Source organism: Sciurus vulgaris (genome assembly GCF_902686455.1).
Source record: "Sciurus vulgaris genome assembly, chromosome: 2".
Taxonomy (NCBI): Eukaryota; Metazoa; Chordata; class Mammalia; order Rodentia; family Sciuridae; genus Sciurus; species Sciurus vulgaris.
In genome coordinates this window covers 172,881,822-172,895,147 of record NC_136462.1, presented here as the reverse complement: position 1 = coordinate 172,895,147, position 13,326 = coordinate 172,881,822, and the positions used below count along the sequence as shown (strand labels likewise).

General features: G+C 38.8%; 1 protein-coding gene across 13 annotated transcripts in view; it reads left to right on the top strand.

Moving 5' to 3' along the window:
* The window catches only part of SHLD1 (shieldin complex subunit 1), an 87,240-nt gene that overhangs the window by 17,484 nt on the left and 56,430 nt on the right, over positions 1–13,326 (top strand). The window contains exon 5 of one of the 13 annotated variants that reach the window (XM_079129125.1): positions 12,192–12,866. The exons of the other annotated variants lie outside the window; for them this stretch is intronic. Within the exon in view, the coding sequence (XP_078985251.1) occupies positions 12,192–12,319 (128 nt within the window). The 3' untranslated portion in view covers positions 12,320–12,866. Of the gene's footprint in view, positions 1–12,191; positions 12,867–13,326 lie in introns of those variants that run through there. 13 annotated transcript variants of the gene reach the window in all.

Genomic DNA, 13,326 nt, shown 5'->3' with positions numbered 1-13,326 from the left:
TCTCAAGCATTGGCAGATCATGGCAGGTAACTTACAGTGGAATGGGGTGGCAGTGGGGGTGGGGTCTAAGGGTGAACCTAGTACGTGACTCTCCCAGCTACTAGGTGAAATAGGAGCCAGGAGTTGACTATTAGAATTCAGCCAGATCATCCCAGTTGTCAGAATCTTCAGTCACAAGCCAGACACACAGTTGGCACTGGGGTGAGGTAGGCAGTAGAGTAGAGCCCTGCAATGGGTAAGCTAGCAAGAGAGCTCTCAGAAACTTAGGCAGGTGGCAGGTAGTGCACAGGTGGCTTATCAGTGGGTATCAGGGGCCCATCTTCTGGGTTGGAGTTGCTGTCACAGTTTTCTAACCTCTGAAGAGTAGTAGGCAAGAGAAGAGTAGCCTTAGGTTTATGAGGCAGCAGGGACACTATAACAGCTTAGTTACAATGATGTGGCTCAGGCTTAAGCCTAACTTTTGTAAAGGATTTCCTGTTTCATCTCTAGCTGTGGCATTTCTCTGCCTTGCTCTTCCCAGTCATTCTTTGTGAAGGGGCTGCCTGCCCTTTTTAAGATTTTTGGTGCTGGGGATTAAACCCAGGGTCTTGTGCATGCTAAGCTATACCCCCCAGCCCTACTCCTTTCTGCTTCTTCATCTTATGATTGTTCCTCTTGCCTGGGCCCATGCCCTCTACCCCATCTACCCACTGGACTAAACCTGCACTTAGAGCCAAATTTAATGGACACTTCCCTGTCCTTATGTGTTCAACTACCATGTCACTGTTCATGCCCTGGAGGAGGCTATTAGTGGCAAGAAACATGAATCTTAAGAACACTTTCAAGAAATTAATGGGTTGATAAGAATCCCAGTCAGAAAAACCTCAAAAGTCTTGATCATTTCACTCTGGTATGCAAAGGCCGGTAAGTCTGGGCTGAGATGTCTTAGTAAACATATATCCATTCTGAAGTTGGAGGCAGCACTTCTCATGAAGCCCTGGTGGAGGAAATGACTTTTCACTGGAGCCAGGCATAGGATTATGAAACTCCTCCCAGCTGCCCTTCCTGGTGAGATAAGGGAGAAGACCCACTGTTGCCAAAAAAGGTCTTCCCAGGATACTGCTTCCATTGCGTTCCTTTTGCATTGAGATGTTGTGTGTACTGCTTCATAACTACCAGCTTCAGTCAAAACTCCTCTGACTCATTTTCAGGACTCTTTATAATCTGGTGTTCAGGGTATTTGTTCAAAGTAGTTAGCCGCTGGTACAGCAGTTTGGCAGTATTTTAGCAACTGGTCAGGTTGTGTAGGTGCACACCAGCTGAATGAACATGGGCCCAGCTCTATCTAACTACTGATTAACACAGGCCCACTGCTTCTGCTTTTAGGCTGAGCCAACCTTTAATTCCTTACAATGTTCCTCTCTTCCCTGATCAACTCTAATTCACTCCAGAGGCTACTGAATTGGATCCATCAATTAGTCCCAAGTTCAGACTAGATGGACTTGAACTCCCTGTTAGGTGCTTGTTTCCCTTCTCCATTGCTGCTGGCCTCCAGGGAAGCAAGGAGTATACAGAATGGGAATAACCCAGTTAAGTGACAGGTACTCTTGGTTAAACCTCTCATAAGCAATGTCACAAAGGTTTCCTGGGAGCACAGTCCTGTTTATACTGCTGTGGCTTCATAAGCTACTGGTAGCTTCTGTGGCATATCTTATCAGGGCCTGTGGAACCTTTGTCCTGCAGAGCACCCAAGGTGAATTCTAATACAGGACAAAGAGTTTCTCTGAAGTTGTTGTTTAGACATTGCAGTACGGATATAGGAAATCTCAGCCCTTTCCTTAAACTTGAACTTCTGTCTAAGAACAGTGTTGGGGAAATTAGTTGAATGTGTGCAGCAGATCTGAATGTTAAACACAATAAGTCTTTGATGATTAAAAGCCCTAGCTGGCAGGCGGCTATAAGTTTAAATAATAGTTTAAAGCCCCTTTATTCTTTTTTTTTTTTTTTTTTTTAATTTGTCAACATCCCAGTCTTTAAAGGTCACTTATAACCTTTATCTTGAGATATTTCATCCAGGACATTTAATATTTAAGAATGAATAAATATAATTCATGTGGTATCTCTTTGTAAGTCTATAAAATTTTATTCTCATGTAAAAGCAGTTATAAGCTCTTGAGTCAAAAACTCAGGCTAGAAGTTTTCTAAATATTACAATATTCTGGCTGTGTTTTTACTGTTTTTAAATAGTAATCGGTATTTTTCAGACATGTAAATAATGTTAAAGACATTTTCTTTTTATAGGTACATTCAGTAATATCCAATATAGTAGCTAATGATCCAGCACCTTCTACACTGGACCCAAGATACAACGAGGAAAGGAAAGAACAGGACAGTAATTGTTAAGCCAATTCTCTGAGATATGACTGAGCATAAAACTAGCTTGTTTCCTATCATATGCCAAATTGATGGGTTTTATAAGGAAGATTCAGGTTTTCTATATGGCAGTGCATTTTTTTTTGACTCTTGCTGGATTGAGTTATGCAGATTCAGCCATTTAGACTGAATTTTCAGATTCAAAACAGGATTCTGAATGCATTACCTGCTGCTGGTGGAAAGCAACAATAGTGGGTCCTAATTGTGTGGCCCAGATAATGAAAGAACGACAAGCATGTTTACAACTGAGTGTCACAAGGTTAGAGCTTCTGGGCTGGTGGATGCTCTGGACAGCTCTTTAATAAATACAAATTTGGAATTGGGAGAGAGTTGTGAGCTTGTAGGGGCCCTGGTCTCTCTACCTGTGCATACTTTATTAGCTTGTTTACAGTTTGGGCTTCCAGGCCAGCGTTCATCCAAAGAACAACTTCCATGACCAAAGGGAGTTTGAACCACCAAGCTTCAGTAATTCTCTTATTTTCCACATGTGGAAGTTGAATTTCAGGGTAATGAAGAAAATCACCCAAGGTCACAGCAATCTGGCAAGTCCTATTCCTGAGTACACAACTTATATAACTTCTGACCCCTCCCCTTTTTTTTTTTAGTAAAAACAATATAGTTCTCTATTTAATTTTTTCTTTTTTTTTTTTTTTTTTTTTGTGCCAGGGACTTAACCCAGTGGCACCTAACCACTGAGCCACATCCTCAGTCCTTTTCTCAATTTTATTTTGAAACAGGGTCTCACTAAGTTACTTAGGGCCTCACTAAATTGTTGAGGCTGGACTTGAAATTTCAATCCTCCTGCCTCACTCTCCCCAGTTTTTGGGATTACAGGTGTGGGCCACCATGCCTGGCAGTTCTCTATTTTAGACCACTAAATTGTGGCTCACATCAGGCAATCATTGGAGATGGTATTGTTTCAGAGAATTATTTTTAAAAGTACAAGAATGATACTTGCTAACAAAGTATTCTCTAAATTAATAAAAAATTTAGAAAGAGGGGCTGGGGTTGTGGCTCAGTGAGAGTGCTTGCCTAGCATGGGTGAGGCACTAGGTTCGATTCTCAGCACCACATAAAAATAAGTAAATAAAATAAAGGTCCATCAACAACTAATAAAAATATTTAAAAAAAAAAAAGGAAAGAATGCTACTTGCCATCTGTGACATCTTTGATGGCTCTTCAAGGATACCTGCTACTGGAAGAGATACTTGTTTACTTCTGTGTACTTTGCCTGCAGTTACAGTTTTATTTAAAAGAAGTCCCAATGGAGTTGAAAAACAGGTTGCGCTTCTGTCACCAGTCACACCTGCAGGGCACTTATCTGCAGAGTCCACGTCTACAGGAGTGACTTCATGGTCTGACCCAACAACTTTCTTCAAAGTCTTCGCCAAGTGAGCATTCATCCGTGACTTGTCACTCAGCTGTGTCTTCTTAAAATATTAGAAAACAACTTGATTACAGTAGCCAGATAGACACCACCCCTAGTTTAAAAAATTCATTGTTATATATCTATAGGATGAACAAGACTATCTGTGATTAGGGAAGATTGAAAGATTGATCATTTCTCAGTCGTCAGTACATGTTCACTGTAGGCACTGTGCCAAATGCATTTTATAGGCACTGTCTCCTTGAGTCCCACAGCCACTCCCAAGAAGTAAATACTGTTATGATTCCCATCTTACCCAGGAGGAAACAGAGCCTTAGAGAGGTTGGTTATATATTAATACATTACCCAAGAGTGGTAGAAAGTTGAGACTCAGTCTGGTCAGGCTGACTTCAAAGGCAGGACTTTAAAGAAATGTAAACATGAGATACACTTAAGTACTGTGTATTCAGCAGTGAGCCTTAACCATTTATAGGTACCTCTTCAGGTCGCTGCTGGCTCTTTTCTGCTTACTTTGAATATTTGCAAAGTGATATCAATACCCTCTCAGGGTCCACCATGCCTCCTGACTCAGTTGGCCAGCCTTGTGTCCACTGTCCACAGAACTCCCAACCTCTAATCTTTTCATTGTGGAAGAAGCTCTAACCACCTGCAGACTAACTGGAGAGAAGGCATTGCTTCCCCAGTTCAGTTCCACGCCATGTAGGATATATTAAAACCCAGGGAAGAAAATAGGAATATTAACTCTGGGAATGAATGAAATCCTTTTTCTACCCAGAAGGAATTTTCTTATCTGGCTCCAAAACCTTTATATTTGTTTATTTGGTAATGAGGATTGAACCCAGGGGCTTTTTACACTGAGCTACATCCCCAGCCTTTTTTACTTTTTATTTTGAGACAGGACCTCAAGTTATTGAGTATCTTGCTAAGTTGCCCAGGCTGGCCTTGAAGTTGTGCTCTTCCTGCCTCAGACTCCCCAGTCACTGGGATCAGAGGCATACGCCACAGCACCTGACTTCTGGCTCCAGAACGGTTTTTATTCTTCCTTTTGGCCTTTGAAATTGTTCTCTTTTTTCCTTGAGTTGCTGCCCTTTTGTTCCCTGGGTGCTGACATACTTGAAGATACAAAACCCAGCTTATTGGAACATAACTCTTCAGGGTAAGTGCTTTATTCATTACTGAGTTCCCCAAGCTTGACTGGCAGAATTCATGTTCTGATTTCTGCCAATTCTGATCACACAGCACCCACAATTGCCATCTGCTAAACCTAGACCCTGGTGTGTGATTAGAGAATAAGGGGACAGTGTTTGACACTGGTAGGTGCTCAGTAAAGGCTGGTGGACTGAATATATGAAAAACACATAAAAGGGAAACTTGATAAGATTTAAAAATAAATAATATAGCATTTATCAAATGCCTTGCTCATCAATTTGTAACTATCAGCAAATTTCAGCTATGTTTGTGTAGGAGAGTATGAAAAAGTTTTTGAGTAAAAAACTATATACTCTTACTTAGGCCCTGCTTAACTGTTTAACTCTTGAGTTTATATAAAAGTCTTATTTAGAAAGTCTGGACTAGCCCAAACTACCCCTGGCTTTTTTTTTTTTTCTGTGAAAACAAAACAGGAAAATGAATAGCTGTAAGGAGAGACAGTGCTCCTGAGAGTAAAATATCCCTCTGCTTCCTCTTCATGAAGAAAGTATGTCCCAAGTAGATTATTTATTTATTTGGTAGATATTTCTCTAGTCATAATGTGTGAGGTTATGGCTTTAAGGATATACAGAAAGACTGTTTTTAATGCTACTTTCTTAACTATTCCTATCACATAGCATTGTGAGTTTTTTCATGATTGCAAAATAATACAATTGAGGTGAGAATTTAAGTAAATTCTAAAAATCTAATAAATAGAAATGTACACCTGTTTTTATACAGTATATTCAGGAGTTGTTCAGAATTTCCTTTCACAAGATTTTGGAAAATATTAGGGAATGTTAGGTGCAGTATAATTAAAAAGATGAGGAAGTTATTTACTAGCCAACATCATTTTAGAAGTAGAGTTCTGGGGAAATTGGTTGAAATAGTCTGTGTTTTCAGCCAGTAATTTCTAAACAGCGTAGTGGAGATGGGACCTAGCTTTCTTGACATAGGGCAGTGTTTGAATCTACTGCCCTCTAGGGGCTGTTTGTTGCACATTCTTGAACCTTACAGCGAAAAGGAATTTAAATGTCCTGGATGTGTTGGGCCTTTAACATTTATTCCTTGCAGAGTTCTGTGCCTACTAGAGATAAAATGAAAAGTTGTTAGAGATTATTTTACTCCACTGAAATCTGAGAAGCTAATTTTTCTTAAGGTCACCACTGTTAGGTATATTCACTGTGCATGTGTTATGTGATTTGAAGAGACCTTTTTCATTTATCCTGCTCAGTTGATTGCAGACTAGGATGCAAAATATAGATAGTAATGTCTGATTTTTCTTTGTACATTGTCAAGTAAAAGTTGTGCTCTTTTTTGACCAGTCCAAAGGGATTTAAGTTTCTCCTTCTTTGAGGAAATTACAATAGCATTTAAGGGCACTCATGAAATTTAAAAACTCTTGGGAGTTTTAACCCAACAAAATGGCATGAACCTATTTCTCCTTGATTTTCCCTGCTAAGTACAACTATAAATAACTTGAAATACAAGAGACAACCAAAGGAGATATGATAAGAAGAAGGTGAGGGCTGGGGTTGCAGCTTGCAGTAGAGTGCTTGCCTGACATGTGGGAGGCCCTAGGGTCAATCCCTAGAACTGTCACCAAAAAAAAAAAAAAAAAAAAAAAGTTTAAGAAGAAGATGAATTGGTTTGGAGCAGCAGGGTGTCTGTGTCCTCTTACCCAACTGAAGAAGGTGATTCAGACCTTGTGCTTCCAGACCTGCAATCTAGCAACACGAAGGTGTCCCAGGTAGGTTCATTTCTCCCCAGGATTGATTGGCTACCTACCCATCAATGGAAAAGGCTAGCACCCAGCAAGGGGGATCAAGTGGCCAAAGACACACTCTTCTCTGATGGGCCTGATACATCCTTCCCCTGCTAAGCTATACCCTGGGGACCAGGAGACACACAAGATTTGGCCAAAACAAATGATCCAGCCTGGGAAGCCTCTTTGTCTTTAGGACCCGAGACTATTCCCCACCCACACTCAATGGGGCAGCCAGGGACACAGGCAAAGAGGATCTCAGCACAAAAAGCAGCCTGGTCTGGGAAGCCTCCCCTCTGAGGGGCCTTGAGATCTCCTTTTCCCACCAAGAAATATCCATACCTTGAGGCTAAGGCCTGGAGGCTACACCTAGATTAAAGGGGGGGGGGGGGGAGGCAGTACCTCTACTATACCACATAAAGCAAGCCGACTAAAATAAACATTAGATACTCAGAAAATTCAATCATTGAAACCACAACCCTCAAAATTAGGTGAGGACCTGTATACTAAACCTAAACAGGATGACTAAAAAGTCATTTACTTTGGCGTCTATAAACCTCATAGTTGGAAATGTTCAGGTACAACCAAAGATCACCTGTCACGCTAAGAACTGAAAAATCACAATTTGAGCGTAATAAGAGTCATAAATGCCAACACTCAGAGGAATCAGATGGAGTATGACAAGGGATTTACAGCAGCCACTGTAAAAATGTTTCAACAATTATAAATTCTCCTGAAACAAGTGAAAAAAATACAAAATCTGAAAAGAAGTTAAAGAAACAAATGGAAGTGATCAAACTAAAAAATACAATAGCCAAAAATTAGTAAGATGACCTTTTCAAATTAAAGAGCTTTACTTTGTGAAAGCCCATGTGAAGAGAATGAGAAGTTATAGATAGGGAGAAAATATTTGCAAATTCTGTATCTGACAAAGGGCTAGTATCTAGAACATATAACTCAACTCCCCCAAAATTTATGCAATCCAGTTTTATAAAACAATACCCAGTTTAGTTTTCCACATCCTCACCTCACTACTTATTTTCTGTTTTTTAATGGTGAAGTCCTTTGCCATTTAAAAAATTGAGTTACTTGATTTTTTTTTATTGTTGAATTGTAGGAGTTCTTTATATATTCTGATTATTAACCCCTAATCAAACATTGTTTTCCCTTTCACTCTATTGTGTCTTTTGGTATGTAAAAGTTGAATTTTTAAAATATATTTTTAATTTGTTCTAATTAGTTGTACATGACAGTAGAATGCATTTTGACACATCATACATAAATGGAGTATAACTTCTCATTTGTCTGGTTGTACATGATGTAGAGTTACAAAACTCATGTAATCATACATGTACATAGGGTAATAATATCTGATTTATTCTACTATTATTCCTACTCCCATGTCTCCTCCCCTCCCTTCATTCCCCTCTGTCTAGTTCAAAATACCTCTATCCCCCACCCCTCCGCCCTTATTGTGAATAAGCAATAAGGGATTGTTTATTTCGCTTAGCATAATATTCTCTAGTTCCATCCATTTACAGGTTATGCCATAATTTTATTCTTTCAGACTGAATAATATTTCATTGTGTGTGTGTATATATATATATACACACCACAGTTTAAAAGTTAAGTTTGAAAAAAAAAAGTTACATTTGATGTAGTCCCATTTGTTTGTTTTTGCTTTTGTTGCCTGTCCTCTTGTATCATCCAAGAAATCATCGCCAGTTCCAACATCATTCTTCTAGAAGTTTTATAGTTTTGTTTAGGTCTTTTAATTTTTTCAAGTTAATTTTGGTATATGGTATAAGATAAATGTTTTAACTTCATTCTTTTGTATATGGATATTCAGTTTTTCCAGCACCATTTCCTTTCCTCATTGAGTGGTCTTGACATTCTTGTCAGAGATCATTTGACCATGCACACGAAGGCTAATATATATATATTTTTAAAAATGTATTTTTTTAGATATACATGACAGTAGAGTGTACTTTGACATGTTATATATACATGGAAATATAACTTACTCTAATTATGATCTCATTCTTGTGGTTGTACAAGATATGGCGTTTCACTGGTCATGTATTCATGTATGAACATAGGAAAGTTATGTCAGTACTGGGGATTGAACCTGGTTGCTCTACCACTGAACTGTTACACTTTTTAATTTTGAGACAGGGTTTTGCTAAGTTGCTTGAACTTGTGATCCTCCTGCCTCAGTCTCCTGCCACCACCTGATGTCCTTTTGCTTTTAAAGGTTCCCCTTACTTTAAAAAAAAAAAAAAAAAAGTCATGGTCTACATTTTTATTTTCAGTTTTGGAGCCAGACTTGTCCTGAATTCGACCTTGATTCTGTACTTACTAGCTTTCTGACTTTGGGCAGGTTGCCACATTTTGCTTTGCTCAGTTTCTTCATCTGTGAAGTGAGAATGATGATAATATTGTCTGTTTCACCTGGAGCTCAGTATACTTTGTAAAAGCTAGCTGTTGTTATAACTAGTACTGCTACTAGCACTGCTAGCACTGGCTTCTGGTTTGCATTTCTTGGTCAAATTCCTTTATGTTACTTAGAACAAAGCAAAAAAAGGATTTGTCCTGGAACAGAGTCTTCAGAGAAGAAATTCTGATTAATACTGACCCAAAGTATCTATAGAATTACTTTCAAGCATTTGCCATTAGTTATAGCCAGCCCTCTGTATCTGTGGGTTTCACATATGTGGATTTAACCAACTGTGGATTGAAAAATATATATATATATTTTTAAATTGTGTTGAAATTGAACATATACAGACTTCTTTTTCTTGTCATTGTTCTCTAAACAATATAACAACTATTAACACAGTATGTACATTGTATTACTTATAATGTAAGGATGATTTAAGTATAGGCGAGGATTGTGCAATATGCAGAGAGCTTTGACTTGTATTTGAAAGGTGTTCCTATACAGTCTCTACAAATAATCTTTGTTTTTTAACCAGGAATTGTATTCAGGTGTGCTTAACTATAAAGCCACATCCCCAGCCCCCCACCACCCCTTTTTTTTTAACATGTAGAGAGAGGGGTTCTCTGAATTGCTGAGGCTGGCTTTGAATTTACAATCCTCCTGCCTCATATCATCCTACCTCAGCCTCCCAAGCCACTGGGATTTACAGGGGTATGCCACCATACCTGGCTCTACAAATAATCTTATGATTAAGGATCCCAGTGAATTTGAGGTGTCTCTCAGCAGAGCCACATCTGTAAGAATATATTATATAGCATGTTTATTATAGGTCTGATCAGTCAACTGAAACAGTTTTTTGGTTGTCCTAATTTCACCAAGCACCATGATACATATTTAGGGTGATAGGAAACAGTGGGAATACATGGTTCTCAATGGCCTAGGTTTTTTTCAGTATTGGGGATTGAACCCTGAGCTACATCCCTAACTTGGGATTTCAGGCATGCACCACTGCATCTGGCTGCATATCACTTTTAAAATATTAACTCAACCTTCAACAGGCATGAGAGGTTGAAGTTGTTTGTAACTGGCCAGGAAAATGAGAAGGTTTATCGAATATCTTTCAGCATAGTGAAAACAACTGGGAAGAAATAACAAACAGAGCTGTGAATTCTATTTTTATTTTTTGCCCCAAGTAATGACAAGAAACTTAATTTCTCTAACAGTGTAAAATGTAACTGAAAACTTTAAAACTACCTTTTTTTTTTTGGTACCTAGGATTGAACCTAGGGTGTTCTACCACTGAGTCTCATCTGCAGCCCTTTTTACTTTCAGTTTTGAGACAGGGTCTCACTAAGTTACTGAGATTGGCCTTGAATTTGTGATCCTCCTGCCTCAGTCTCCAAGTCACTGGGATTACAGGCATGTACCACCATGCCTGGCTGAAACTACCCTTCTCAATGAAAGAAGGAAGAATAAGGAAAGAAGAAGGCAGAAAGGGAGAGAAGGAAAGAGGTAGAGATGGATGGTAGGTATGGATGATGCGTACTTCTTCCTCCTGCCAGTAGTCACACTATTAATTCTATCTGCCTCAACAGTGATTTAAAACAACTACCATTGTATTATGTCTCACAATTTTGTGGGTTGACTTGATTCATCCGGTGATCTTTGTGCTCTATATGATGTTGACTGGAGCCACCTCAGCTGGGGGGTAGAGCGGTCTGGTATGTTCAAGACTGCTGATGCTAGCCATCCATGGAGCCCAGCTGTGCTGTCAGCTGGAAGAAGCCACCATGGCCTCTTCGTGCCCATGAGGCTCAGGCTTCTAACCATATATATGGCAGCTGAATTCTGAAAGGGAAAATCCCAAGAGTGAGCCTCCCAAGAGAAGGAAAGCAAAAACTGGCATCCTCTTAAAGGCCAGCCCTTCTTCTCATGTCTTCTATATGTCAAAGCAGTCACAGGCCAGCTCAGACTCAAGTGTTGAGGCTGTTGACTTTTTTTTTTTTTTTTTTTTGGATGCCAGGAATGAAACTCAGGGACTGAAGGAGTTCTAATCACTTAGGGATGGATGTAGCAGTCACCATCCTCAATATTGTTATTGCCATGTAGAGGGGAAGAGAGAACTCTAGAGAGCTTCACTCTGGCAATTAAATGATCTGCCCTGGAAATGGCAAGCGTCAAGCGTCAATTCCATTCACAGTTCATTGCCTAGAACTATTTACATGGCCTCATTTCCATAAAGGAATGAGGAAGTGCAATCCCGACAGTGGCTGGAGAGGGAGGATTGGAAATGTTTGTCATACCGCTCTACTGCCTCCCTCAAGAGCCAGGGGAGACAGAATCTGATAGAAGGAAGAAGCCACAGCTCAAAGTTGCACAGGGCAGGACTACGGTAGAAGGTGGCAGTGTCTCCTAAAGTCATGAGGAGGAGGCGAGAACAAAACATAGTAATTTCTTAAAGCATTGTAACAGGAATGCTTATGAGATTGATATCCACCTGTATCTCAGAGATGGGAGAATTAGGATGAGTGCTCTATTTTTTTTTAATTGAAAGATATTTATTTTTAAAAAATTACCTTTAGTGATGATAAATTTCAATCCATTTCACTTATTTCTGAACAATTGTAAGAATTTCATCCTTGTATATTTATATTAGGTTGAATCAAATGATATTGCTAATATTCAGCTGGTTTTGACCTACAGAAATGGCAACTTTTTTTTTTTTAGGATGAGTGCTCTATTTTAACTTAGAAATTTTGTAATATTTAGTAAGTATTTAATGTGCTATAGAAGTTACACAAAGCCTTTTCTAAAAGGTTTTGTGTTCAAAATTACTGTGGCTAGGGTACAGTGCCTGGTACATAGTATGTACTCAGTTAATATTTACTGAATTGAATGAAAGCTGTAAATTTACCTTAGGAAAAAGCAAATGCTAGTTTTAAAAACTATTATTGTTCTTATCATCATCATCATCATCATCCTATTATTCTTTCTTACAGACAAGGTTTGTTTGGAAACAAGTCAGAGTCCTGACCCCCGTGATAGGACACTACTTCAAGGAATTGCTTCTGCTCAGCAGGCTACTGCTAGGAAACAAATAAAAGGCATGTCCAGCATGAGAATTTAGACTCCAACTTCCCTTATTTTATAGCTGAGTCCTTATTTTTCCTTGTAAGTTCCTTGACCCATTCACCATAGCTTCTCTTCTCACCTTCTCAGCTTTGCAAAGGATGTCCTTGTCCTCCAGGCCCTGCTTTCCTGTTGGTGGCTTCTGTCTGCGTTGGATTTCTGGAGACAATACAAGTGGGTTCAGGAGTCAGACTGCCTGAGTCCACATGTGCTACTCACTAGCTCTGACATATTTTTCTGGGCCTCATTTTCTTCATTTGTAAAGTTTAAATATATTGCATATATCATAAGGTACTGTGGTGAATATGAAATGAGATAATGCTTAAAAAGTGCTTGGAACAGTGCCTGGTACTTCATAATTTGGTCACTGCTGCACCAGGCTATGTCCATATCCAGCTCCTAGGACTTCTTAAAGGCAGCTCCTAGGAAGAATCCTCATCTCTTCATTCCCTTTTATTCTGGATGATAATTTCTTTGACATTTTTTTTTATAAGTCAATTTCTCAATACTTCAGAATCCCAGGATATCGTTTTTAGAACTTGCTTAGTATCAAGTCATTGTTAGCATTTAACCTCATGTACCTTCAGAAAATTATTTAGTGACTATGTCTGTTTTTTGCTGTGTGAAAAAAATGAGAAATACTTTTTCTTCCCCTTGCTCATGGATTTGGGTTTTTTGTTTTTTTTTTTGGTCCTTGTTTCTTTCTCCAGGCTTTATTTTACCATCTTGTAGACTTCTGTATATCCTTAAAGCCATCTTCAGTCTTCATGGGAAAAAATAGGAGTATACATAAATAAATTAATTATTTAAATAATTTAAAAAGAGTAGTTATGAAAGCATTGAAACAAAGCATCATACATATTATATATAAGACATTCTTAGGCAGTATTATTATAGAGGTTGGAAAATCCACTTTGTCATTATGTCCTTTGAGCTTAGAAATATCCAAGTCACTGTAGATTTCATGTCATATCTACAGAAAATAGAATGTAAGAAAAATACTGT